General features: G+C 48.8%; 1 protein-coding gene across 1 annotated transcript in view; it reads right to left on the bottom strand.

Moving 5' to 3' along the window:
- Positions 1-23,120, bottom strand: part of MYO5B (myosin VB) — a 140,843-nt gene extending 117,723 nt beyond the window's left edge. Inside the window, exon 1 of the mRNA XM_086771518.1 lies at positions 23,018-23,120. Coding sequence (XP_086627644.1) covers positions 23,018-23,053 — 36 coding nt within the window. The 5' untranslated portion in view covers positions 23,054-23,120. The remainder of the gene's footprint in view (positions 1-23,017) is intronic.
- Between the last annotated feature and the right edge of the window lie 4,460 nt (positions 23,121-27,580).

Here is a 27,580-nt window from a genome sequence, read left to right as displayed (position 1 = left end):
TGCGGATGCTCACAGCATCTCCTTCTGGCTCTGCACCAAAGCAAACGAACTTCAGGTCATTAATTTGCACAGTCTGTGAGTCCAGGGCTGAACCGGGGTGACCACCACGTGCATTTTTGCCCATCCATTGGCATTATGCCCCACAGCAGGCTCCCACGTCCCCTGTGATTAACAGGTGATTATTTATGGAGATACTTAGCTGTGCTCATTGTGCTGCTGCAAACCACCCTGTACATCGGCGCTGGGAAAAGCCACTCAATGGGTGCTGTCAGCAGGAAGGCATGGAAAGGCATGGCTCCCAGGGCTCTCCTGGATCCCTGACAGCCTTAAAAATCCCTTCTGCCCCACTTGGCAGTGACTCAGGAGAAAAATCTGCTTCACCCCTGACGCAGCAAGGCACAGGCAAGGTGCTTCGGCAGCAGGACAAAAACCTCTCTGTTAAGGGACTTGTGGGTCATTAACCTTTTTATCATCATTTACAATATTGAACATCAGGGCAGATGGCAAACCATAATCCCTCCTTTCCCATCCTCCAAATGAGATTTTCATCCCAGGAGTGATTTCTCCCCTGCCCGTCAGACAAGCAAAGCCCATATCTGGGTCAGAGCACCCCAAGCTGCGCCGTGACTCCGGGACCCACTGACCCCTGCATCTCACCCCAGGTTGGCATCTCCTTTTGCTGCCAGGTACCACTGGTCAGAAAACCCTCACAAGGGTCAGGAGGGGGATGGCAGAGGGTTTCACTGCTTGCTACAGAGCAGGGAGGGATGCTCCAGTGCTGAAAACACCTCTGTTGCCTAATTTCTGCAGCACCAGTACCCAGTGTTGGGACACCATGCATGAGCCCAGCATCCCCAGCAGGACCAGATGGCACCCACTCACAGCAAAGACCTCTAACAGGAAAAGAGCCACTTCTTCCTCACCATAAAAACCCAAAAAAAAAAAAAAGCTGAAAGGAGAGGTCATGACTGGCAAACCAAAACAACAAGGGACGCACACTACCCCAACATCATGCTCAATGGGTAGGGGGGGTGGAACAGAAAAAAACCAACACAAAACATATCATTTTGAGCTACAGAATGCAAGTGTTAACTTGCTGAGAGCGTTACATGCAAAGGGAAAGACAGTGGCACGCTGCAGAAGCATCTCTAATTACTCAACATGAGAATGAGCAATTTATATGTTTCCCAGAGCTGAAAAAAAAAAAAAAAAACCACACAAACCCAAACAGCCAGGGCCAAAGCAGATGAGCGTAATCTACTCCATGCTTGATATTCCCCATCCTCCTCATGCTATCAGCACAGAGATAGACCCATGGAAAGGGGACAAATGCACACCTACACCATGCCCCTGCCAAGGCAGGGCTCCTAAATTTTGGGGAGTAACTCCGTTCATCCCAGAACACTGCAGGAGTCTCTGGATTTGAGCCAGTAAAGTGCGTGTTTTGCTGATGCCTCCTAGGTACAGGGATATTTTCCTCCCCTCCGAAGAGCTGTCATGCTGATGGATGGCTCCACGTCTCCCACCAGCACTAAATCTGCTCTGTTTCTCTTTGCTGAATTTTATTCCCCTGCCCAAATTAATTCAGATGATGATTTGCATAAAGTGTCACAGCAGCCGAGCAGCACTCAGCTGCTCGGACAAGCAGCATCTGCAGCATTTATCCACCAGCTTGTCAGCGGCATTTCTAACGAAGGGGGGTTTAAAAGGCTTCAGTTCATCACTGCACCGGCCTCGTCTCACCGACGGCAGAGGTAAAACTGGCACCGAGCAGAACAGGGCTGCAGGTGAGCCCCAACACCAAGCGTGCCCCCACTATTTCTAGCCTGAAGGCTTTACTTTAATTAAATGTGATTTCCAGGACTAATCAATAGTCTCATATGTAACTAACAGCCAACTCGTGTCTTCTCATCTCCTCCCCTACCATTCCTTTGGCGGTATCTCAGCGACACTCGTTACTGCAGGCTTAATTAAGCTTGACGGGTTCAGCGTCAAGGTCTGGGGTGCACACATAGTCCCACTCTCGGGTGCAGCAATGGGGTGAAACAAAAAAAATCTCACTTGCAGTAACTCATTAGATGCTGCAAAACCAGGTGGAGCCCCAGGTGCTCTGGGACAGTGCAAACAAACCAGCCTGTCTTAAAATTTAGGGGGAAAACCAGTCCCTCCTGAGCTGGGGAGCAATCCCCTCCTAGGCTGTTGGACCGGGATTTGCTCTGGGCAGCGCAACAACTCTTGTGTATTTACTTTGCTCCTCTGTTCTTTCAGAAACAACAAAACCTCTCTGTCAGGGTCAACAAGACTTCACCCACAGGGGATGTGCATTATCGCTGCTAACGAACCATCTCACAGCAGCCCAAGATGTTAGAGAAGAGCTGTGTGCCTGTTTAACTCGAGCTGGCAGCGCTCGGGGTCTTGCTGTCCGCCTCCTTCTCCAGCGTTGCCTTTCCAGCCTCGCATCAGGTTGAAGACAGGAGCCCTTCACCTTTGCTTGCTCTGAAGCAGCACCAGCGAAGGCTGAGAGTTGGCAGGGCGATGCAGCGAGGAACCTGATGAAATCACAGGGTACCAGGCAGGGCTGCCCCTCCGCATGGCTACGTCTGGATTTAAAGCACGTGCTCTGCTGGAGGATCTGCTACAAACCCTGGCAAAGCCCCTCCAAAGCCTAATACTCACTAGCATTAGAGAGCTGCACCAAGAGACACCGGTCTGCTGGGTGGGAGACCTTTGTCCAGGTCCTGTCCCATCAAGCACCATCGAGGAGTAGGGGATCACCATCCCAATGAGCCACAGCAAGTGCCAAATTTCTCCTCCATCAGGCCCAGCTCAGCTCTACGAGATGCTCAACATCACCATCCAGTCTCTTCCACACTGCCAGAAAGCTGGATGCTCTGCAAACTCCCCAAACCCCTGCAGAGACCTTGGGGAACCACAAGAAGTCGGTGCTAAACCTAGATAATCGTGCACTTGACTTGCAGCTCCTCCTGGAAGAGCTGCAGGCATCCAGGCAGCAGCAGTTTGGAGCAGGGGGCTCAGCATCTCCTTCCCAGGCACCTCCCCTGCATCCAGCACCTACGGGATGCTCATAGCCACGCTCCAGCACCGCCCACCCAACCCAGCTCCTCCAGTGCTCGTTACCTCTTCTACCAAGGCATTGATCAAAAATTTGCCATGCTGCACAGGATCAAGAAAAAAAAAAAATCCTTGACCCGGTATCTAAGAGGAATCAGGATGAGCCCCATGGTCCTAACTCAGCCATGCAGCCAGTTTTTTTTATTGCAGTAACGGTTACTGGGGTTCTACAAACTTGGTTTTTTTACTTTTTTTAATTAAAAACCCCATGCAGGGGTCAAGTGTCTCTGCAGCATGACTTTTACCAAACAGCCTGTCATATTGCAAATGTTAAATCCTTCCAGGCTACTTTTTGCAAATCCCTGGTGACTGACATTAATTACCCTTCTCTCTAATTCTCAATTAATCAAAACCTTAAGCAGTGCTGCCGTGTAATCTTGTCTTTGCAGTCCTATTTTCCATCCAAACTCCATGCAAGCACCTTGATGAACACAGGCTGGATCCAAAACATGCTCAATATACACCATAAACATTTGATTATTAATAAAGTAATTTAAAAATGGCGTTTGGGTTTGAATTAAGCAGTTAAAACTGGCCTTTCACCCCAGCTTTTCACAGTCCCCTCTCGCAACGTAGCCTTGTGATGCTTTTGGGAAACTCATAAGCATGTCCACTCCCCAAGGCACTGACCGCCTTTCATTAAATGATTTATAGTAAAATAATCCTGGGAGGAGCTGGGCTCAGCAGCACAGGGTGCAAACCATGGCACGCAGCCAGCGGACACCAGGACTTTCAACTGGAAACGTTAAAAACAGTGGCTGCTTCCAGGCATTAACGGCGGTAACACAGGTGGCATCGATGGCACCACAAGCATCATCTGAAACTCGGAGTATGTACTGCCTCGCCCGCCGCTCGAGCGCTCAGCCATCCTCCTCACCGGGCACAGCCATGCCCAAACAGCATGGGCAAAAAAATCTACCTTTACTTGCAGAACCACCTCTCCACCAGACTGGATTTTCAACCTTATTAGAAAGAAGTAATTGGATTAATCAACCTGTACTGTTATCCCTCACCTCTTCAGAGCTCACGCGTTAAAAGCCCTCTCGGAGCATCACTCCGTGCATGTTTAACTCAAAGGGGTTTTGACCTGTAGCTGTATTTACGCCGTATTTCTTCTTCAGCGCTTTCTAAGCAAAGGGGTGTGCCGGAAAGGCCCTCAGGCCACCTTTGCATCCGTTTCATTGCTAAGCAACTGAAGGAAAACAAATTGATTACCGAGGATTTAAATAAGTAATATTTTACTGGTTGTAATTAAAAAATTCCAGCAATAAGGTTTGTTAGCAAGGAGAAATTAGATGCCTGGAGAATGGCACCAGCAGTCAAGAGGCAAAGCTGGAATAATTAAGTTTAATTAAGATATTTGAAGTGATGAACAAATATTCATACATCCCTATTTGCTTAGGAATGAGGGGGCAGAGAAAGGGTCTCCGGGAGGGAACGACTGCTCTTGCATTTTTGTTTCATTGCAGTAATTTCCAGGTCCTTGCGAACGTGATTTGTACCCGGCTCCGCTTCTCCCAGCACGTCCACACGCCAGACCCTGGATGCGCACTTATGTGATGAGTTACTCTGTAGTACTGCATACACTTTGTCTCTTCTCCCCAGTGAGACAAAGAAAATAAGCAAGGTTTTGCAATCGTTAAGCTGAAATCAGTTCAAAACACATCTCTGAGGAAACTCCAACAGGGGATCGTTTCCTTTTTAATATATAAAATGGAAGGTACAGGATGGGTAGGCAGTCAGCTCCCTATTGCCTTGTAACTTCAGCTGCCCAGCTAAAACACTGAGATTTTGGCTTTCCAGATCTTCCAGCACTGATATCCTGCAGCCTCTTATTTATACCACACAGCATCTCCCAGGAAAACCATCCCCAAATCCCACACAATTTCCCCTAATAAATGTAGAAGAGACAAAAGCTTAGACAAGGAAGGATGGAGCAAAAAGAAACACCTCCGTCAGCCCCTGAATTTTGAATTGCAGGAGGAGATTTGGGAAGCGATGCCATTAGCAAAACAGTGTTGAGTTCTGCGGGAAGGGCTCGATGAGAGAGATCAAAATGCAGAATGCCCAAGCAGAGGAAGGGTTGCAAGAAGGGCAACTGCACCCAGCTAAAATTTAAAAATAATAACAAACCAGAAAACACCACACCACCAAATGCATCTTTTCTAGCCTTCACCTTCCAGTTTGAATTCCTCCCCTGACTTGGCAACGTTCCCTGTGCGTTAGGCAAATCCAAGGTTATCTCTTCCCCTCGGAAGGGTGGATGCCTCAGCAGCACACGAACACATGCTCCCACGCAGACCAAACACAGCTGTCATGAAATATTGATGTGTCCACAGAAAAACACCCCAAACAGAAGGAGAAAGTCAAAACAAAAATAAATTTTTAAAAGCTATGAAAGGCACCAGGTGCTCTTTTTTTCTTCCCTGTTCCCATAACAGAGCCACTCTGTTGTGCTTCTCCTGGATCAACACACAGGACAACATCCATATCCCAACAGGACATGTGATAACTCATTTAAACATCCCCCTCCATGTTACAGCAGCATTTCTGTATTCCTCCCAGGCATTTCGCCCTACCTCTGGACACAATAACCCCAGTTCCCATCTAAAGGACGCACTTTCCTTGGGAAGGACATGTATTTATGGTCACCCTTCCGCCGATGTCACTTGCCTTGAAGCCATCGGGTCCCACCAGCGCAGCTTAAGGACTACAACCTGTTTCAACCAAAACTAGTTAAACCCACTCCTGCAATCAGTAGCAAGAGGAAAAAAAAATAAAGGATTATTAATTAGAAAGGCAGTAAAACAAATTAAAATCTACAAAAAGCAGAGAGATGCTGAAGCAACACATGTCCCTTCAGAGCTGCTCTTTCTTCCAGCTGTCTGCCCTTCCATCACCCCCTAGAAGGTCTTTTCCCCTGTCCCACGCTACGGAGAAATCGCAGTCTGCTGCTCCCTCCCAACAGCTAATGGGAAAACAGATTGCTGCAAGCCAAATGGCTGCAACTCAACAGGTGCAAGAAAAGAGATCATCCTCATCGACCTCCTCCTCAACAACAACATTGCATTTACAAAAAAACACTCAACCTTATGTTCTTCACAGGCGTCTCTTGTTAAGTCATGGCTGGTGAGGTGCCCACCAGCATCTTCAAGCACATGCCATGTTTGAAATTTGGACAGAAGCGAAAGGATTTGCTGGATGAATGCTCCTCATCCCATAAAAGATCTCAATATAAATGTGGATGTTCAACGGTTGAGTCAGAAGTGGTCATACCAACATAAACAAAACCTCAAGCAACGTTCAGGGCGTGCAACATGATGCAGTAGGCTGCAATATTTCTTTCCCCAGCCAACAAAATTTCTTGGGTACAGTCTTAGTAGTTTTCATTAACTGCTTAAAACTTGAGCTTTGAAGCTCTGTTCCCACACCTATCTGGTGCTAAATGCTGCACAAGCTCTGGAGCATTAAGCAAACACCAGTGCAGGAGATGGCCTCGCAGGATCTACACTGTGCAAGGAACTTGGCATCGTCTGAAAGCCAAAGGTACAGGCACACAATGGCACCAGACAAGGCACCACAGCCCCTTGGCACTGGCAGCACTGCCAGCACTGGGAAGGTGCTCAGGAGAGATCCCACCAAGGCATGATATATTTTTGGTGCCCATAAATAAATGGCACAGAGGTGCTCTTTGGAGGGACCAGCAGACAGTGCTCTTCCACATACGCCAAGCAGAAACAACTCCATTCCTCGACGACTACAGTTAATTAGTAATTTAGATTAAAGAGATGTTGCTGCTGTTATCCCCAACCAAACATGACTCACAGAGCTGTAATCCCAGAGCTTAACAAACGCAGAGTGAAACCTCCCAGTGCAACCTTAACCCTGCTTCTCACGACTGCAAAGTTGGAGGTAATTTAACCTTCAACTGGAACTTTCTAACTTACTGTCCCAAATCAAGCTAGTTTTTCAGACACACAACCACGGGCACCTCCTGGCTGTACAAGTGTCCCACCCCATGATGCCATCACCCAGTCTACTGAGAAGCGAAGTTCTGTTCATCACCTACAAGCATCAAGCATGACCATGAGATTAAACCGAAATTCATTATCAGAACTTCGGTTATTCTCTGTATGTGTCAAAACCACCTGGAGGAAGTGAAAAGGATTCCCTCGCCCAGCTGGGCGCGGCTGGAGAGACAAGGGTCACTTCTCTACCACTTTCGTCACACAGAAGCCATGCTTTCCTAGGTGACATCAGAAATAACCCAAGTAGGACTACGCTTCGAGCACAATTATATGCCTTTACTCAAACAATAGGTATTTAATGTGAAATTTCTGATAAATTCAGGGCAGTACTTCAGTAGAAATTCTGAGAAAAGGGTTACTTTTATTTAATATATACTTACAAAACAAAGCCACAAGAGTAGGAATTAGAATTTGGAGTGATTTTTTTCATCAGCTTACCAGGTCAGAAGAGCCATAATTCAAGCTTTCAGACCACCTCAGGTGGGCAGGCAGAGCTTGGGGACAATCAGAGGGGACAGTGACCTCACTGAGACAGCATCAAGAACCCAAAGCATGTGGGAAAAGTGCAGAATTATCCAAATGCAGCTGAACAGATGAAAGGGGTTTCCATCACAACCCAAGCTTCTCCACTTGAGCCACCTCCCTCTTTCCCTAAAACCACAAAGGTATCGCCGATACCCATCTCTCCAGAAATTTCAGAATCTCAGATGCAAGTCTAAGTCACCATAATTACTGGAATATAATTCATGACAATAAAGCATAGCAAACTTAGGTATGGGACGTTTAAGGAATGAAATAACCTCAAATCAATGACTTGATAAATACAATAGTCATCAAGATTCAATTTTGATTTAAAAAAAAAAAGTATTACCTTTGCATCTTTTCCTCAATACCCTGGGAGATGAGCAGTGCATAGGTGTTTTCCAAATGTAAGACCATGCCCGTCCTCCTCACCTCCTCCACCCACAGCCAAGCAGACTGCCAAACACCATTTCAGTTTTCCTCCTCCGCGGGCAGCACTCATCCTGCTGCTCCCCAATAAGCCAGGTCTCCCTGCAAGGACGACAGCAAGCTCTCCCCTGTCCTCCCTGTATCACATTTGCAAAATGAGGTAATTTCCAGACGCAAAGCTGAAGGACGATCCCGGCATTAACTAAACCACGCTGGAAAGCCACAGGCCAAGCAACCCTGCAGAGCAAAACCAGCCCAGCCCGATGCGCAGGGGACCTGCTGGTCACTCCTGTTGATTTCCCTTGCTGCTTTCAATCACTCCTCTATAGAGATGGAATAGAAGTCCCCATATTTCCACACTCCCTCCCGCTGACGGCATTTCCAGCCATGGGAATGTGGATCTGAGCTCTAGCCTAATGCATTATGGAGAAGCCACCTCAAAACACAACGCTGCCCCAGTCTTGGCAAGGTCTGCACAGATAGCACCGATGGCCCCAGCAATGCAGGAGCGGGGGACAACGTGGCTGTCACTGATGGGCACGGCACAGCACAGGCATGAGCCGAGCTCGTTTCGGCTGCCAGTGCTGACGTCCCGGTGAGAAATCCCAGGGGACTGGTTTTCACAACGGCTCTTTTCACAGGAAAGCAGCTTAACCTGTTTAAAGGTTATTTTAGCCCGCTCTCAGAGGTTTTCCCTCAGTCTGCTACCACCCAAGCACCGTCAGAAGACTGGGCTTCATTTGAAAAGAAAAAAACCAAACCTCAGCATCCTCTACAGCCGGTTTCCAGCCAGAAACACCAGCTGGGAAAGCTCACGAGCTGGGATTTCTCTGCTTTTCCGACACTTCTGAACCGCCTTCAGGATCTGCATGCACAGGAGCAAGCCCACATCTCGTTTTGCACTGACACTGGGGAAAACAAAGCAAATCTCTCCCTGTCACGAAACAAAAGGAAAGGAGCTGCTCCAGTAGCTAGGCAGACTACAGCAGTTCAGTTTTATGACCAGTCCTAATACGTGCTTTATCGCTACAGTAAATACCCCCAGCGTCACACGGTCCACTGCAGAAATCAACCCGAGAAACTGCCTAAATCCCCCAAAGTGGGCACGTGGAAGGGCTGTGTAACACAAGCACAGAGGTCAGCAACTGCTAGCCCCGTGCAGGGGAGCTCTAATTCGGGAGGCCCACAGCATCCTGATGGAAGGGAGAGGTCCTCAGGGAGGCTCGTGCCTGGTGGGAAGGACACTGCTCCAGCGGGCAGTTGCAGGACATCCACACCAGCATCAGCAACATCTGGTAACTGAAGGGACACATCAAGATTTCACGTGTCACTTCAGCCCCACAAATACTCAAGGCCATAACCATATTTTCACACCTGCCCTGGCTGCCTACATTCTGCGCAATCAAGAAAACATTTATGGGATGAAGGAGGCCCTGTCCACACTCTCACTGCAGGTTTATTACCAGAGCACAAGATCTACACGTGCTTCTCTGGTGGCTTCAGCTTTTCTTAAGCTCTGCCTGGAAATTAAGGGTGAAAAAAGCCAAGTCTCCATTTCTAACTGGCCTGCTTCCATAAAACAACTTAAACAACATCAGTAAAACCCAGCTCAGCCATCTAACACAAATCCCTTGGATGGGCACTGGGACTCCCAGGAGACTCCTCCAAGCCTGAATCACGAATGCTGGATGGCTGTGTTAACATGGCAGCCAACTTTTAAAGGAGATCTAAATTACGTACAAAACCTGTAAGAGACAAGGGTCAACACTGTTTATGGGGTTAAAGCAGGTAAGGCAGATGCAGCCAGGGCCTCTCCCATTTCTTGGGATGTTCCAAAGGCTGTTCAGCCTGGAAATTACGAGCCATGGTTCAGATCTGCCTTCATCTCCAGCATGTCCAGCTGCCCGGCTGGCTCCTTCAGGCTTCGGCCACTGCTATTTGCTCTGTCCTGACTTGCTAAATTACAAACATTCTGTGTGAGCACGCACAGCAGAGCAAAGTCCTTCCAAAACAGCCTCTTTCTTCCCAGCTAAATTAACTATATTGACGTTTAGCCTGATGGCAGGACAAGTTTGTCCAGATACCAGATATATTTTAGCTCTTCCCAACTTTCCAGCTGATTCCCAGGCATGTGAGAGTGAGCAGACAGGCATCAGCATCACCGGTGCTACCAGAAACAGCAAGACCACCTTCCTGCCCAACCGGGTACCATCACTCCTGAGTCACCCAAAGATCACACAAGCTCACAGCATCACACTTGACTTCAATCAGAGCTTCAACATCCGCTGCTAATGCTTCAGAAATTCCACTGAGTATTTCACGCAACGACGATTTGCAGTTCAGAACACCTGTGAATATCCCGGTGACCAATTCACCAAACACCCAGAGGTATGCACCAAGGAAATGGATTTATCTAGACAAGCACCAAGGCTGCATATCTTCCAGCCACCACTGTAAGTACATGTAGAAGTAGTGTTTACCAACAAAGATGCACTCAAAAAAAACTGTCGGCCTACTGGCTTCCAAGTTTAAAGGTAGAAGAAGCAAGACTTTAACGCTTATTATAACGCGGCTCTTAAAATAAGAGAATTTGGGGAACTGCTCAGGTGAGAAGAGTGAGTTTTTTGCTGTGGAAGAAGAGCAAAGTAGTCCATGGCTGCAGGCAAAAATAGAGCATTAAAAACCACCTACAGCGGAATGATCGCTCAAAAGGTTGTTTTCAAAAATAACACTAAAAGGTTGAAACTTGGATCCCCTTCCATAAACCAGGAAGGGTTCCAGCGCATCCCTAGGATGGAGTTTTTCCCCAAAAAACACTGCCCATGCAGCACAGCACATCTTCCCGCTGTCAGGTTGGCTCTGACACTGCTCCATCACATTGGACATTCACACCAGCACAGCAAATTGCAGGACGCAGGCAGAGATTAGCTCCAGCATGAAATTAAGAGAGAAGTTCTGTTGCTATACTCTGGAAGGATTACAAAGCTAGTTTTAATATGAGGTTGTAAGAAATTTTAAGTTGTTTTTGCTCAGCTCATCTGGCTGCAAAGATGAACCCTTTCACAAAGAAAACAGCTACAACAAGTTGCTTGACAGAACTTGCAGCACTGAAAATTATATGGTAACTACTTAAAGAATGCCCTCTTTTGTTGTCTTTGAAGAAAAAGTTTATGTGCCTACAAATGTAAGCATCAGGTTTGGCTTTCTCACAATTCTACATCATCACAGTGCTACACCTCTCCAGTTTTTGTTGCTGTTGCCCAGAAGCCCCCAATAACCCAGGAACAGGGATGAACTACATATAAGATTTGCGGTACGAAGAAAAACACAGAAACCTGGCTTTATGGATTAATATTCTTCTGTCCTTATGTACTTAAGATGCACTTCATCGGGTGGACACCTTCCTGAGGTGGGAGACTCGAGGCAGGCTCCCATACCAGGTTCCTCATTCCACACTGGTCACCAACAGCTGGACCACAGCCACACCGTGATGGACCACAGCTCCCAACACCCCACCCCCCCATCACATCACTCATCAGCCACCCTCTGTGCCCAAGGGAGCATCCCGAAGGTGACAGGCACCTGCAGCCCAGGGACAGCAACCTCTGGACAACAGAGATTTGTTGAAAACCAGTTAATGCCAGCATTTTATTTTCCTAAAAAAAAAAAAAGAAAAATAAAAAAAAAAAATTTAAAATAGAACCAGAAAGCAAACCCATCCTGAACCTGGGAAAGGGTCAGCACAATAAAATAAAATCTAAAAACTGTAAATAAGAATTAATCATTTCTAACCTACGAATGTTTCCCCCTCCCCCACCACGTAACGCAATCTCTATTGTCTGAAAAGCGTTTATCCGAAAGTGGGTCATGTCTCCTGGCATTACTAAACCTTCCCAAATTTCCCCTGATTAGTCAAACGCAATATCCTTTCTGACATCTGAGTGACTGAGGTAGAGTGTAATGCCATTTTTCCCCTGAATGAGCTACATCAAAGAGGGCTACAAATTGAGAAATGGCACGACGGATAAAATAGTTGCCAACAGATTGTCCTCAAAATATTACCGAGGAAAATTAAAGTGTTTTGTTGGAAGATTTTTTCCTTTAGAAACATTCAGCCTTTACAAGCAACTGCCTTCAGAGCTGCTAAAATCACAAAACCTCACCAACTTATGAGCTGCGTGGTCCGACAGCTAAACACACTTCTGCGTACTAAACACCCGAGATTTTCTACCACCCTCTTCATGCAGGGACACCAAAAACCATCGTGCTGGAGATCAGAGACAGCCTACATTTGGGTAATACCTCACAAATGATTGAATATTAAAGCAGAGTCATCTGAGACTAAAAAGGGGGAAAAAAAAAAAACAGTAAACCTGCTAGTCAGAAAAGTAAACACCATTTAAAATAGGGATATAAGAGCAAGTAGTAGCTCAGGCATGATTTTTAACAAAAGGGTTCAAAAATATCATCGTTTGGAGCAAAAGGATGCCAGGACGCTGGGAGGATGCTCTGCCAGGACAAGCGCTGTCCCGGGGACTGGAGCTGGGGCTGAGCTGCCTCCTCACTGGAAAAGAGTTGGGGCTCCCAAGTATTCATCGGGTCAGCGATTAGATGGGATTCGGGTAAAGTTCAGCAAGTAACAGCAGAGTTTGCGTTCTGCTGATTCACTTCACGTGACCTTCGGGTGCTGAAACTTTGTACCAGAGCAAAGACTGCCAGGAGACAGCACTTTTTTCAGTCAAAAAAAAAAAAAAAAAATTTAAAAAAAATAAAACAGTAAAAGCTTGGAGAATTTACAGACTTTTTGGCACTACCAAATAAAATACTCTACTTCGGGAACATATTTTTTAAAAAGACATATGGATTTCTGCCACACACCATTCCTTGGACAAAAAGAGGGGCCCCAGGGAGGCTGTGTTTGGGTGAGAACAGCAGTTTTTCTGCCCAGTGCTGGACTTTGGGATGCAAACACCGGTGCAGCAGTGCTTGGGGAGGAAAAAGCCTGCTCACGGCTTGTTCTTCGGAGACCGCAAGGAGTCGCGCAGCCTCAGCCATCTCATCTTCTCCAGCATGGACCGTCAGGTGCTAAAAGGCAAATTCAAGCAAGTTTTGTTCCTAAAGATGATTTAAACCCACCTTGAGGGTTGAGCAAATGGATGTTTCTGGTTTCTCAAAGCTGGTCTGGCATCACGGGGATGGTCCCCGCGCTCCCACATACCAGGGAGGGATTTCCCCAAAATAAATGAGTGCGAGCACAGCCATCACTCACCAAAACAGCGGCGACGAGCGTGAAGCGTGAAAGGATGAAGATTAGCTCTGACAGCCTGAACTCCGAGTTTATTTTGGCACGACGAGAGCGCACAGGGCTTCAAAGCAGCTCCCAGCAAGCAAGCAAGGGGCCAGGTGGCAGCAGTGCCACAAGGCTGAAATCCACAGCCATCCCTGCCACCAGTTGCACCCAAAGCACCAGCCCTTTATTTCACCTCAATCACCATTATCTCCTGAATTCAGACTCGTGTGCTTAAGGCACCTAGGTGGTTCTTCTTCTTTTCCTCTCTCTTCTTTTTCTTATTTTTCCCCTTCTTTTTCTCTTTTTTTTCCTCCCTTCTCCTCCTTATTTTTTAAATAAAGAAAGGATTTTATTTAAGAGCTCTGCCTCCATCCTCCACAGCAGGGTAAACGAAGCATAAGCATCCATTTCACCACTATGCACACGGAAGAACGAGTTCTCATCTTGCTAGGGCACGTTCCAAACAAAACTGAAGGCTTAAAAAGGAAAATAAAAAAGAAAGCAAGAAGGAGGAAAGCAGAGCAAGAGATTTCAAACCTGGTGTTTCTCGGCTCTACAGAAGCAAGCCATGACTTTCCTATCTCTCTGGTCAGGGTCTTCATAATGCCCATGGCCGTAAAACACGTGCTGCAGGAGAGCCAAGGGCAAATCCAGCTCAAACTCCCTCACCTAGGGATCTCGGTCCCCTGAAAGCCATCCAGCTACCAACAACACATCCTGAGCTCCACTTCAACGCATCACAGCCAGACGGGAGAGGAAAAGCAAATTGCATCTCTGCAATGCCAGAATATGGGGGAGAAAACCCCAATATTTGGAGTAGGGAAGATCCCGCAGATGCCCCTAAGGGCAGCTCTCCAGCAGCCCCTGGGTGAGATGTCCACACCCTGAGCAGACACGGACCCTCTTCTCCTGCACTGCCACCTTGTCTCTAAAACAGTACGCATGGTCCTACCAGGAGAGGTGGGACCAGTTCAAGATCACAGTAGTTCAGTAGTGCCACCTCCAGCTCTCCATCCTCACCCCACCAGGAGATTAAGTGTCCTTGACCGAGACCCACACTGTCCCCAAAGCACTTGGTGGTTATCGCTCCTCCTCCCCAGCTGGACATCACACTTGGCGCCCAAAAACCAGCAATACCTGCAGCACCCATGTTATCAAAGCTCAAAGTAATTAAGAAGCGTAAATCCATGGGGGAGTTACTCAGCTTAATTAGAATGAAAATGATAGCTTCCATCATCTCAGCATCTCTACATCCACTTGCTACCTTGAGATACACTTACGCTGACTTTCTGCTTGCTTGGGGCGCAGCACTAACGACCAGCTCTGCAGCAGGCATGGGGATCAGATTTTTAATTTTTTTTTTTAAACAGTTTTCAACATTTATTTGTTAAGACACATGTCAGCGGCCCCAGCTGCCCACTCATGTCCAGCCTGCTTGGGGATTTGGCAGCTGGAGGTTTGCCTGAGCGGCCTGAAATTGTCCCTGTGGGGCTTTCAGAAGAAACGAGGCATTCCTATCACCGTCTCCCATGATTTTTAAAAGCCATCTTTAAATGTATTAAGGGTCTTTTTATTCTTTGAAGAGTGGTGACTCACCAGGACACATCCCGGAGATGTAACCTGTCATTTTGATAAGTACTGGCCGTGACGCATTTGCAACACATCCTGCTCCCAACAGCCCTGTAAATGGTGGTTAGCACATCCTCCCGGCACCTCACACCTCGGCAGGACTATCGTAAGGCAGCTTGGGCGATGACTCACGGGAAGGGTGAAGGTATGGATCATAAGCGCCGGCTCTGCACCTTAGTGGAGCCACCAAGGGAAACGTGTCCCTTCATGGAGGCCACCAGCCCTGCAGGGCTGCCCGTGGTTCAGCAGGATGGGAAGCGGTCATGAGCTGAAAGGGCTGGTCAACCTCAAGCATGGAGAAGATATGTTCTCAGGGAATAGCTAAGCCAGAGACACGTGGCAAACAAAAACTCATAGGGAGGATGGATGAAAGTCAACGGGAACACCCAAATGGCAGGATGGGCAGAGTACACATCTCCTATTGAGGAGCCCAACAACACAAGCACCAAATACCTGGTGCACACCAACAAACAACACAAAACCACCCACTGGTACCACCACCAATGCCCATACGGAAACATCAAACTGAAGGAGGCGGCAATGGCCATGCATTAAGGAGGACATGGCCAGGATATCCTACAAACCTGCCCTGCACCATAAATAGAGTTGGAGAGGGCAGCAAGACATGTTACACGGCATCGTTGGTGATCGGCTGTAATTGCCAGAGCAGGGTCCGAACGCTCTAACAGCACCACCAGCTTCAGGCAGATAAGCGCAGGGTACTAAAAGTCAGTACTAAAAACCTGCTCATGGAGAAGAAAATAAATAAACAAACTCAAAAAAAAACCAAAAAAAAACAAATAGGATTTGGTTAAAAGCAGTGAAGGATGGTGGCATGGCAGGTTGGGTGCACACGCTGCTGGTGGAGCTGCACCACCATTGCACCACCCTGCACCAAGCAGAAATTTTGGGGCTACACTCTGCAATATTACATTCCTCATAGTAAGGGTTTACAGACCTACACTCATTACAGTTCTTGTGGGCCTCTAGTCCAGCCTTTGACATGTTTAACCCATTCCCATGACTCACAGGTTTCCGTCAGCTGGAGAAGACTTTGGACACGGGCAAATCAAGGGCAAAAAGGAGAGCATAGTTAGAGAAAAGTTCACATTTCCAGGCTGTGGGCTCTTCCCTGCAGCTATGTTCTCCTCCAAACCCTTTGGATACCACAGGAAAGGCAAAGAGCAGAACTACCAAATCCCTTCATCGCTTCATTAGCAAAACTGATGAGCTTACCATGACCTGAGTATCATGTTGAAGAGCATTCAAAAGAGGAAGGCCATGTGAAACCCATCACCCACCAACCCCCAGTCCTCCTCAGCCCTGCTACAATCTCCGACGGGTCTCTGCTCATTTCTGGAGGACCAGGCTAATTCAAAACCGAACCGAACCTCACGAGATGTGTCTTGGAGCAGGCCAGAGGCATACGAGGACAACTGCTTTACGCAACCAACTCGAGACACAGAAAGCTCACGGCGATTTTCTTTTTCCGGTTTTGCTAAATAGCGCATTCCTTGCTAAAACATTTTGCAAACATTACAGGTGTCTGCCAAAGCTTGGGGTCTTGCTGCAACAAAACCAGTCATTTTCCCGACCTGAATTGTAGTTCATGCTGATATTTCTTTAACCACTGCGAAATGCCTCTGTTTGCAGAACAGGTCAAAGAGCAGACAATAACACCACACACACACAAAGAAAAAAAAAAAAAAATAAATGAAACAACCCACACCACCAAAACACTCAGGGCTTCACCTACGCTACCTGCTATTTATTATACTGTCAGCTAACTCAGAATGTCCAAAGTCCACCTTCACGCTAAAGTTAGACTACTCATGTGGTTTCCTTCCCGGACAACTATCGCAGTAAGGCAACACTGCACCTTTCTTTAGCCACAACTACAAACTGACTGGCCTGTAAATTAAAAGTCCAACATGTCCAGAACTGCATTGCGCTACAGTAACCAAGATCACCTTCAAATATAAATTTATTTGAAATATGAACACACGTAGGCTTTTTCCTTGGTCATCAGAAGAGATGCACGCGTTCACCTTCAGGGTCATTATTTTCCACTCCTTGTTATTGGCAGCAGAGAAGAATAACGAAGCAAAAATCCACCACTGTAAATACATTCCTCAACAGCAGCCAGGCTGCCTGTGACAAAATACCCTCATTTAAACTTCTTCCTCAGGGCAAAAAAAGGAGTAGGACCAACTCATCCTATCCCACCCCACAAGACTGGCAGAAGCCATGTGTTGCCCCAGGTCTGGACCCACTGCCGTCCCCCAGGATTCCATCCCTCACCCCGGAGTTAACCCAGCAAACTGCGTGCGTTGGGATTCTGCCTGTGATTTTACACCCTTAAAGCAATATCAGGGCAGGAATACTTAAAAATAACTTTTTAAAAAGGGCAGGTTGACTAACCCCAACCAGCACGAGGGCATAAAGTGGAAATCAGGCTAATTAAGCCCTGCCAGAGACATTCCCAGGGCTGCGCCCCAGCACCTGCACCAAGCTCAGTGGCTCTTATCGAATCTCAGCACAAACAATGTTAAATGCACAACCGAGATGAACAATTGCAGAGACAGAAAAAAAAAAAAAACAAAAATGGTTACTTTCACAGCACAAAGCCCCCAGAGCAGTGTGCCCTGCAGCGGGACGTCCATCAGCACAGCACCAGGAGAGCAAGGGGCAAACCGTGCCCATCTTCCGCCCATCGAGGGAGGGAGATGCCCACAAAGCCACCAGCACCCTTCTCTCATCTCCCTGCCTTCTCCTCAAGGCCATATAACTGGTGGATTGAACGGCACGGAAACCCTCAAGTTCTCCTCCGCTTTTCTCTCCTCCGTGCCATCCCAGCAACGCTGAGGAGGTCCCCGAGCTGCTGCAGAGGTGGCCATGCCCTTGGCACGGTTCTCAGCTGCAGAGAGCCGGCTGGAGCAATCGTATTTTACATCTCAATGATTTTTCTCTCCGTGGCTGCAGCTAATAACGAGGCAGGATCAGGAGGAGACCAGAGATGCCAACGGATCCGGCTCCTTCAGCAAGATGGCCTCATCTTCAAATAAAAATTCCAGCATGGCCTCTGCGCTGTCCCTGTGCTTTGTGGCATGACCCTGACATGTTTTCATAATCTAAAAAAAAAAAAAAAAAAAAAAGAAATAAAACAAAAAAAAAAACCACCCAAAGCCTTCAAGTATAACCTGCTTTCCTAACAGTACTTGCAAACAGCAGAGGCAGAAGTTCAGGAGGTCTGCATCCCTAACAGCTCCGCAGCAGAGACCTCAAGGATGTCCCGGAACTGATTCCCAAACTTTCCCGGTCCCCCACACTTATTCCCAGAAATTTTTCTCTACTCAATATACAGAAAATCTTCTCTGCTCCTTCCCAGCTGATCCTCAATCCCAAACCAGCACGCAGGCAGCCGCTAAGGACAAATCCTCCCTGAGCCCTGAAGCACAACTCATTTTCAGAAAGGTTTTATGCCAGAAGGTTTACACCAATTCATTGATCAACCAGTGTGTGATCACACTGGCAGTATTTATTTGCTTTTGAAAAGTTTCTCCCCAGAGTCAGAAACCATGAATCCATTCCAGCTACTTTTTATTTAATACAACTTTAAATGAAAACCAGAGAGCTTCTAGCCATTAGGAGAGGATTTTTTAATGCATTAAGTTCTATCGTCTACTAAAGAATACTTGGCAGATAACAGTCACTTCGTACGATGGGAGGGGGAAAAAAAAATTAAAAAGGAAATAAATATCCTGGTTTCTTACTCATCCAGAGCTTGCAAACCTTCTGAAGAGTGTATCTCGAGCTGCACGACGCCCCAGGAGCGGAAAGGCACAGCTCACTCCCCAGCCTGGCTGAAGCACTATTTTGTACGAGGTTCAGAGGCTACGCTTAAATCAACAATTAACATATTCTAAGGACCTTTAAGAGAACAGATCACCCAGAAGCAATAGCAATTATATTTCTTTTAGTAACAGGAAGAGCTTCACCTTACAATAATGAAGACTGGCCATGCAAACAAGCTTAATCTCGGGTTTTAACACTGCAAACCAAACTGTTGCTGGAGATGGCGTCTTCAGGGGCGCTGTCCTCCCTCCATCGCGCTCAGCACCCAGCCCAGCGGAGCTGAGCGTCCCCGTTATCTCATTACAGAGTAATGCTGGCATCTCACGGGCTTACAGGGATTGGGCTGCAGCCATCTCGGCTGTCATTTAGCTGCATCAGCAACAGGTTTCTTTGGAGGGCTCTGGCTGGAGAGGAAGGAAAGAGCATTGCGCACAGGGAGCTGCCTCCTGCTTCAGATAAACAGGGTTTGGGAAAGTCCCGTGCCCACTTCCAACCAGTTTGGCCGGGCAGCGCTGCAGCCGGGCACATCCCACCGCTGCCACGCTCTAGCAGGAGCCCCAGGGACGTGGCAGGAGCAGGGGCAGCCCCAGGCAGCTTTAGGAAGGTGACTGGGTGATACACAATTTAGGGAAAGCTCCACCAGTTCACCACCTGGAACAGGTTTTTGGAACAGGGAGTCCTTGGTCTCCTGCCTCCCCTACTCCTCTTGCACACACTGGTGCCAGGAGCTCCAGGACCACATCTGCAGCCTTTACCAGACAGCTCCTCTTCTGCTGGGACACAGCTCCTCTTCTGCCCGTTCTCACACTAAACTCCTGTTTGTTTCTGCAACAAAATAAAATCCACAGCCAGATAACTCCACAGTCCCCAGGTACCGCACCAGGAGTGGAAGAATATTATAATGGTCTCCCCGTAACTACTTACCCAAGTGGAGCTCTATGTGCTTGAAGGCTGATGCAGTTTTGGAACTGCTCCTCACGTTCATAATTAGGCACAGATCTTAATTATCTTGTCTGATGGGGGTTATTAAACACCCGTCATCCCTGCTCTTAAAGGGGCACAGGTGAGGTATGACATGCAGAGGGCCTCCACCAACTGCTGGCCTTTCCAGGATGGGTTCCTCTCCAGTTCAAGTGCTCCTCAGGGCAGTGCTGAGTCCAACACAGCAAAGTCATTTGCACAGCTTAACAAGCATGAACTCAAGCACCAAGCAAATACTACGTGTCCCACAAGGTCCCAAGAGGAAGTTAAGGGCTCTCTATACAACACCCAGTAGCTCCCATCGCAGCCCAGCACAAAGGAGAGGCGGGACGACCCCGAGAAGTCCCACCCGGCTGCTCTGAAGCGGCTCCCCAGCAGTTTCCCTCCTCCCGGTTCAAGCAGGAGGCAGAAGGACTCCAAGGGAGGTACTGCTGTGGTTGTGCCAACGCAATACCGTGCATCAGATCGATAGGCTTTTAGCAAGCCGGTTGTATTGATTCCAGCAGGCTGGATCACTCACCTTTCTTCCCTCTGCATCCTCCCTCGAAAAGCCTCATCCCCATTCTGCTGCTAAGGTGATCCAGGAGGCCCCACCTCTGCACTTGGTAAGTCATCTCCTGCACCTTAACACCCCCTCCAAAGCTCTCCTGTGCTTTTACCCCTCGTTTCCTCTGATTGCCCCACGTTATCCGTTAACACATCTTCTGGTAGCGATGCACAGACAGTGCAACGAACGGCTTGGCACAGGGCAGCCCTTTGCAGCAAGTTGTCTTCTCCCCACCATACGAGCTACGGGGCCAAACGCCAGCATCCACGTAGAGGTGATGTTCAGGCAGGAGCTGGGACCTTCCTTTATGCTTGCCAAGAGCAGGCTAGAGAGCAACACATCTGCTGTGTCCTGGGGACCTCCATCAGCAACTCGCACCCTCAGGCTCAGCATCTAAAGGTTGTTGGGTTTTTTTTTTTTTTAAAGCCTTCTTTGCTCCTTTTCTTATATTCTCAAAGTCATAGAAAACATTTTCCTGCTGCTTCAAAGCCCAGAGCTGGCACAGAGGCTCCATGCAGAAGACGACCCAGCAGGACAGCCCTAAATTTCACTGGAACACCAGTGCCCAGGCCAACCATGACCCATACGGGTTCAAAACATCCCCACAAGACAGACGGACGCCAGCAGAAGAGGCAGCGGTGAAACAACAGCTCTCCCCAAGAATCTTCACCGTTATTAAAAATAAATTAAAAATGAATGATACGAACAGATTGTCACCAAATCCCCATCGCTTCCTAGATGCCTCATCAAAGAGTGCCTAGAAAGCAACAAGGTCACAAGCAATGCTCCAGCAGGCATCGGATACCCTTTAGGTATAAACCTAATCAAGTCAGCATAAAACATGACACAGGTTAATTACCTGACCATCGAGTTAAGAATCAATTACCCTGGTTGTTACAACCAGCCCATAGACAGGGGTAACACAGCACCTGCAGCCAGCCTGCCCCTTCCCCAGGGACGCTTGCCATCGCATCCACGCACTCATCCAACAAGATGCTGCGGTCAGCATGTCAGAGTTCAGCCACAGCTTTCCTCGTGCTCCCCTTCAGATTTTCCAAGGGGAAAAAAAAAAGGGTTTCCAAACCCGAGACTTTGCTTTTGAAGCACTCCTGAGAAGGACGGGGGTCAGCCCACTCATGGACAGCCCTGCTCTGTCCAGAGGAGCTTCTTAAATCTCCACAGGTTCAAAGGAGGAGCTGCCAGATTCACACTTCATCCTGCATCCGTTTGATATCAACGGCCAAAAAAACAAGCGACAACCCCCAATATTACATAAAAGCTGTCCACAAAATGAGTTACAGAAGCAGAAATCTGCAGAAAAGTTAAGCTTGGGAGACTGGCATGGAGACAAAAAGTGGTTCCTTGAGAGGGTCGGTCCCAGTCTGGCAACATCACCACACTGACTAGGGGTCACAGAAAGAATTTGAAACACTAAAATTTTCATTATTACAGCAGATGATGCTGGCACTTTACAGTCTTTCAGTAAAAAGAGTTCTGAAGCCAAGCACTTTTCTTGATGAGCCCCTGGTAGCGTTACTGACAGCTTTTACTAAGCACATCCCGTGGATCCCAGCTGCCTGCAGCACTCAGGAAGCTGTGGAGCACAGGGAAAGAGCTCTCCCCATAACCAGTTACTGCTCCGTACTGGGTGCATACCCCACTGTGCGCAAGGAGCTCTTTCATCGGGCCAAGTCAATCGGCAAAGATTTCTACGGACACAAACCTCTCGCCAGGAAGGGCGTAGAAACCCCCAAACCACACCAGGTGCATTCCCAGCCCACTTTGGCCAAGAAGCAGGAATACCCCACACCCTGCCCGAGTATCCCACAGCCACAAAATAATAAAAATAAAGCAATATCTTGTCTAAATCTCAGGCTCCACTGAAAAGAAATCAGTGCCCATGGCACAACGGCCACTTTTTAGGAGGAAATCTGGGTCTCTGGCTGGGAAGGGATGGGGAGGGCAGCTGGCTGGCAGCCCACCGGCGCACCGAGCGCCGTCCCGGCGGCGCACAGCACCCTGCGAGGCCATCAGCCATGTTACCTTCCCCGCCTGCCATGAGGAAGCGGGTGCGCTCGGTCGTAGCCCAGCCAAGGGATTACACCGGGGAGTCGCAGAGCAAACAGGGAACTGGAAACCAGGCACCTCAGGAGCGCTTCGGGGAGTTACGGCAGTTGCAAGGACTGGTCTTACCTCTCTTTCAGCTGTGGTATTTTACGAATACGAGGGGGGAAAAGAAATCATTCCGTGAGGATTTTGGGAAGCTGAAGGTGTTTGAGCAGCGCCTCAGCCCGCTCAGGTGACGGCCCCAGGACGGAGGGGGCCGAGACCCACGGGCGAAGTTCACCTTTCCCTACAGAAAATCAGCCACGTCCTTCACTCGAGCGGGTGACATCCCGGGACAGGGGGGACGGAGGGGACGGGGGGGTGCAGGACACACCTGTCCCGGCTCCCTGGGCCGGCCAGTACCCGCAGAGGGGGGGGGAGTGGTCTCCACCGGGGGTGCGGGGAAAGTTGCGGGTCCACCACTGAGAAAACAAGGAACTCCCCCCAAAAATACAAGGAAGACCCCCTCGCGGCACGCCCGCCCCCTGCCCCGCTCACCTTGGTGTAGAGCTGCACGGAGGACATGGCGGCCATAGGCACGGGGCATGGGGCCGGTAGGCTGCCAGCAGCGCCGCCGGACGCGACGGGGGGACAGAGCGACCTTTACTCGCCGCGGCCGGCCGGGGCGAGGTGAAGGGAAGAGAAGGGAGCGGCGTGAAGTAGGAACAAGAGGAGGAGGAGGAGAAGGAGGAGGAGGAGGAGGAGGAGGAAGCAGCTCCGCTCCGCCCCTGCCGCGCCCCGCGCAGGTACAGTGCACGGCGGGGCTCGGCTCGGTTCGGCTGCCTTCGGTTCGGTTCGGCAGGACTCGGCTGGGCTCGGCTGAACTCGGTCCGGTTCGGCTACCTTCGGTTCGGCTGGCTCTGCTGGACGCGGTTCGGCAGGACTCGGCTGGGCTCGGCTGAACTCGGTCCGGTTCGGCTACCTTCGGCTCGGCTCGGTTGGGCTCAGTCGCGTCGCGCGCCCGCGGAGCCAGTTCTCATTTTCCTCAAAGCCAGCGTCGCATTTTGTTATTTTATTTTTCATTAAAACACCAACTTTTTTAATACATCTTTTTCTTCCTCGCTCCCAGCTGCTTCCCCGGGAGCCCGCCCCTGCTCTTGCCCCCAGCCCCTGGCAGAGTCCTCACTTGAGGCCCTGAAACACCATATTTTTTATTGTGTTTTTTTTTCTTTTTCCATTTTATTCTTCGTCCTTTTGCACAACATAAGAGTAAGCCCCAAGCAGGTGCCCCTGGGTGGTTTCAGCTCTCCCAGCAGCCACAGAGTCGTGGGGCTCACCGGCGTGCGAGGGCCCGTGCCCGCGACGGGCAGCATTGCCCACAGGAGCCCACTGGAAATAACTCTCAGGAACACTCCAGGAATGGGTTTTTCCCCATCTCCTAGCGCCTGGAGGTGGATTTGGGGTCCCACCGCCAGCAGGGCAGGCACTCCTCGTGCATCACTCTGTCCTACAGCGATGCCAGGAATTGTTTCTCGGGTAGAAACAGCTAAAAACTGTCCCCGGCCTGTCGGTGCCTGGCCACGCTGCCTCCCTCCGTCCCCTCAGAGCACCCTGTGCTTCAATTCCTACTTAAAAGGCACTTTTTGAGCCTGAGAAGTATGATGCAAATACAAAGTCTTCCTAATTAATCACTATTCATTATCATTCAAGGTATTTTGCATAGTAACTAAGCAGGCAGAAAACGTGCTCAGCGGGGCTTATTCTCTGCCACCGGTTGCTTACTCCGTAAGCAGGGATCCCTCCCCCCGTGGTTTCGGGCTGTGCCGCTTGCGGGGCACCCACAGCCTTCCTTTAAAACCATCGCTGGTGGCATCTCACCCCCGGCTCCTCGTCCCTTCCGAGGGTGAAACTCTCCCCATCGGCATCTTTTCCCTGAGCCTGGAAGGGAGTGGCATTGAGTTGGTGGGAGGACAGCCCGCATCGCAGATAATCTTTCTTTTTCCAGCTCTGATGTCCTTGGTGAATCCAAGTAAACTGCAGGTGGCTCTGGGGGAAGTTTGGGAAAGCGCAAAGGGGAGAAAAAACTGCACCGTGTCTAGAAACTCCCCTGGGTAACACGTTTGACAGTGTAATCTCTGCAAAGCTTCACAGATAGCTTTGTTGGGCAAACAAAACTTGTTCCTCTCCTTTTATTAAATCAACTGCAGAAACAAAATGTGAAGCACCAGCGCAATTGGGAGCAAATGTTTCAGTGAAGCCTGGGTAGCAGTGATAGCCCAGAGGCAAAGCACAGCCGTTCCCATGAAATATCAGCTGGTGCTGTGTGTGATTTTCCATTAATCTAAAGCTTTAATTAAAGGCAGAAACTAAAAACTCCAAAATACATAACAAAATTCCTGAAGTGTGCCCTGAAGTGCTGAGTTGCTGGAAATTATCTCCTTCACACGGCAGAAGCTTCTTTCCGTTTGGGAATCAAAACTTGTGTTGATCACAATATTTAACAAGCACCAACTCTTAAATAGCATTTTATGGTACCACCTCTTGCATTCACATCGAAAGCACTTAGAGGTGAAAATTAACCAAATACCAGGTTTTTTACCCCTTCTAAGCAGAGCCGGTAGCTTCCTTGCGATTACAGGATGGGTGTTGGAGATGTGTGCGCTCCTCCAGATACTCACAGGTCCCAGCCTTGTCCCTGTGTTGCGACAATGCATGGAGACGCCAGGGAGAGACAGATGGAGGATGGCACGGAGCAGCGAGGGGCTCAGGGAGGTGGGCAGGGTGCTGGAGGTTTGGAGTGGAGCTATCCGCTCTACAACAAGCACTCCATCGCTCCACAGCACCTTTGGGGTTTTATTTTGGTAAAGGAGCGATGGCGAGCTTGCCATTGAATTCAGACGGGCAGGAGAAACCAGCATTTCTGCAGTGAAATCCCTTGCCTTAAAAATTACAGTTACAGCGTTGAATTTTGATGCAGGAGCAGGACATTGACACCGATAAACCCATTCTGAAATCCTCCACGGAAGTGCTTCGCGGCAGGATCTACCGCTGAGAGGGGAGGTGGCCAGGGTAAACTGAGAGCTGAGTCAACCTTATTCCTCAAAATAGTGTGTCTGCACAGTTCAAAGTACTTTAAACTCTCAGCATGTGTATTAAGGTTTTCAGGGAGAGGTTTGTGCTTTTGCTGGATGCCTTTTGGACATGGCACCACCTGAGCAGGTCACGGTGGCAGGTGATGCAAGAATACAGAGCACCAATTCTGACAGCTCCAAACGTCACCGGGACAGAGTTGGCTGTTGCTAATTACAACCCCAGGTGCTGAATTTTTGCCTGCGGAGTTGTCCCAGAGGCCTTGAAGCTGGACTTCTCCCGGGCAGTGCCGAAGTCACCACGTGCTACAGCTGGGCACTTTCCTCAGGTCTCGCTGATGCTGCAAGTGTCACCGTACCCTGGGCATGGTTGCACTGGCCAGTTCCACAGCAAGTGTTCCTACCTGTATTAGAGTAACGAATAATTAATCAAGATGTCAAAACAATGCAATTAAAAATTATTCTATCCAAAGCCTCCAGCCCTGAAGGCACTCCCACAGCCCCGGGAGCCTCCAGCCCAGCCCCAGGGAGCGGGGACCAAGCCAGCACCGTGCTGCACGGCACCAGGAACCGCTCCCCAGCTCAAGGCCTTATGCACGGCCAAAAGCATCACCGTGGAAAGTCCCGGGGTTGGTCTCAAAGCCCTTATGAGCAGACAAGTGGGTGCAGAAAAGTCTAAAAGCCTTGGCAAGTGCTGCGGTTCAGACCTTGGAGTAGGTCTGGGACAATGCGACTGGGGACAGGCATTCCCGGCTCTGCTGCAGGAAAGTCACCCACACGCTCCACACCTCAGCTCCTCCTCTGTCAACGTGAAAAATGTAATAAAAAATACAGGAAAGCATATTTTGCCGTGTTCTAGTACCTGTGTAAATGAAGAGGCTGTAACTGTCTGGTTTTTAAATGCCTGTGGTTTCATCTTTGGGTTGCTCATGCTGCTGGTGCTGGGAGAGGTCACCCAGCCACAGACCAGGCTGCTTCACTTATCAGCGGTGTCCCTGCGCTCTCGCTTTAGTAGATGGTTTGGCTCCAGGATCCCTCAAACACTCAGGGAAAACACCACACACGTGAGTAGTAGCCAACACTCCTGAGGTTCTCAGGAGTTGTAAGCCACAATTTTGGATCCATGTTGCTAGTTACTGCTTGCTGGTGCTGCAATTCACAAACCTAACATGACCGTTGGTTGGAGGGAGGCAAAGGCACCACTGGTCCTTGAAGTGTGCGCTACTCCTCACCTGTTATTTGCCCAGTTTACATCAAAGGAACTGGAAGAGGATGGATATCAATAGGATTAAGGAAACTCTTCAGTCGTAGCACAGAAAAATCTTTCTTACTGCAGCGCTTATCTGACTGTTCGGGGCAGCGAAAGGATGCTTTTAGCACCTGCTGACCCACCCAGCCACTCAGCAGCCTGGTATGAGCCTCAGCTGTTCTTCTAGACTAATTCAAAGTCTACAAAGCACTCCTTAGCAAAGGGGTTGGCCCCAGCAACATGTTCATCAACGAGTTTTCTCTCAGAAGAGTTTGGTTGCCCATCATCCCATGGGAATCCATTTCTGCTGCAGGCAAACCTCTTCCAGTCTGATCTTTAATTTTTGTGCAGACTTCACCTTCATCACAGAGGAATTTTGCCTCCAAGAGCAGAAGCTCAGACACCTTATAAATGCTTGATAGCTCTGGCCACCTCTTCTGAGTTATTATTTTATTTTTAAAAAGATTTATTATGGTTCCAGATGGCTCAAATTCACTGAGCACACCAATGTGGTATTTTTTGTCTCTCATATCGGGTGTACCCGACGACAGTATCACAGCCTTTAATAACATGCTTTAATTAACCCTGGAATTGTGAATGTGCTATTATGTTCATTTTTCAAAGAGAGGTCAGAGTAGTAAAGAAAAAAAAAATCTACATTGCTTGCGCAGGGCCACACCAGGAATCTGTGGCAGACCAGGAAATTAATCTCTTAATCATTCTGCCAATTTGACCCAGGGGTGAGAGCAGAGACCTAGGACTACCTGAGCTCTCTGGACTGAT

This window comes from Chlamydotis macqueenii, chromosome Z (genome assembly GCF_036417535.1).
Source record: "Chlamydotis macqueenii isolate bChlMac1 chromosome Z, bChlMac1.mat, whole genome shotgun sequence".
In the NCBI taxonomy this organism is placed as follows: domain Eukaryota; kingdom Metazoa; phylum Chordata; class Aves; order Otidiformes; family Otididae; genus Chlamydotis; species Chlamydotis macqueenii.
Note: the sequence above shows the minus strand (reverse complement) of the source record. Positions and strands in the feature narration are given on the sequence as shown.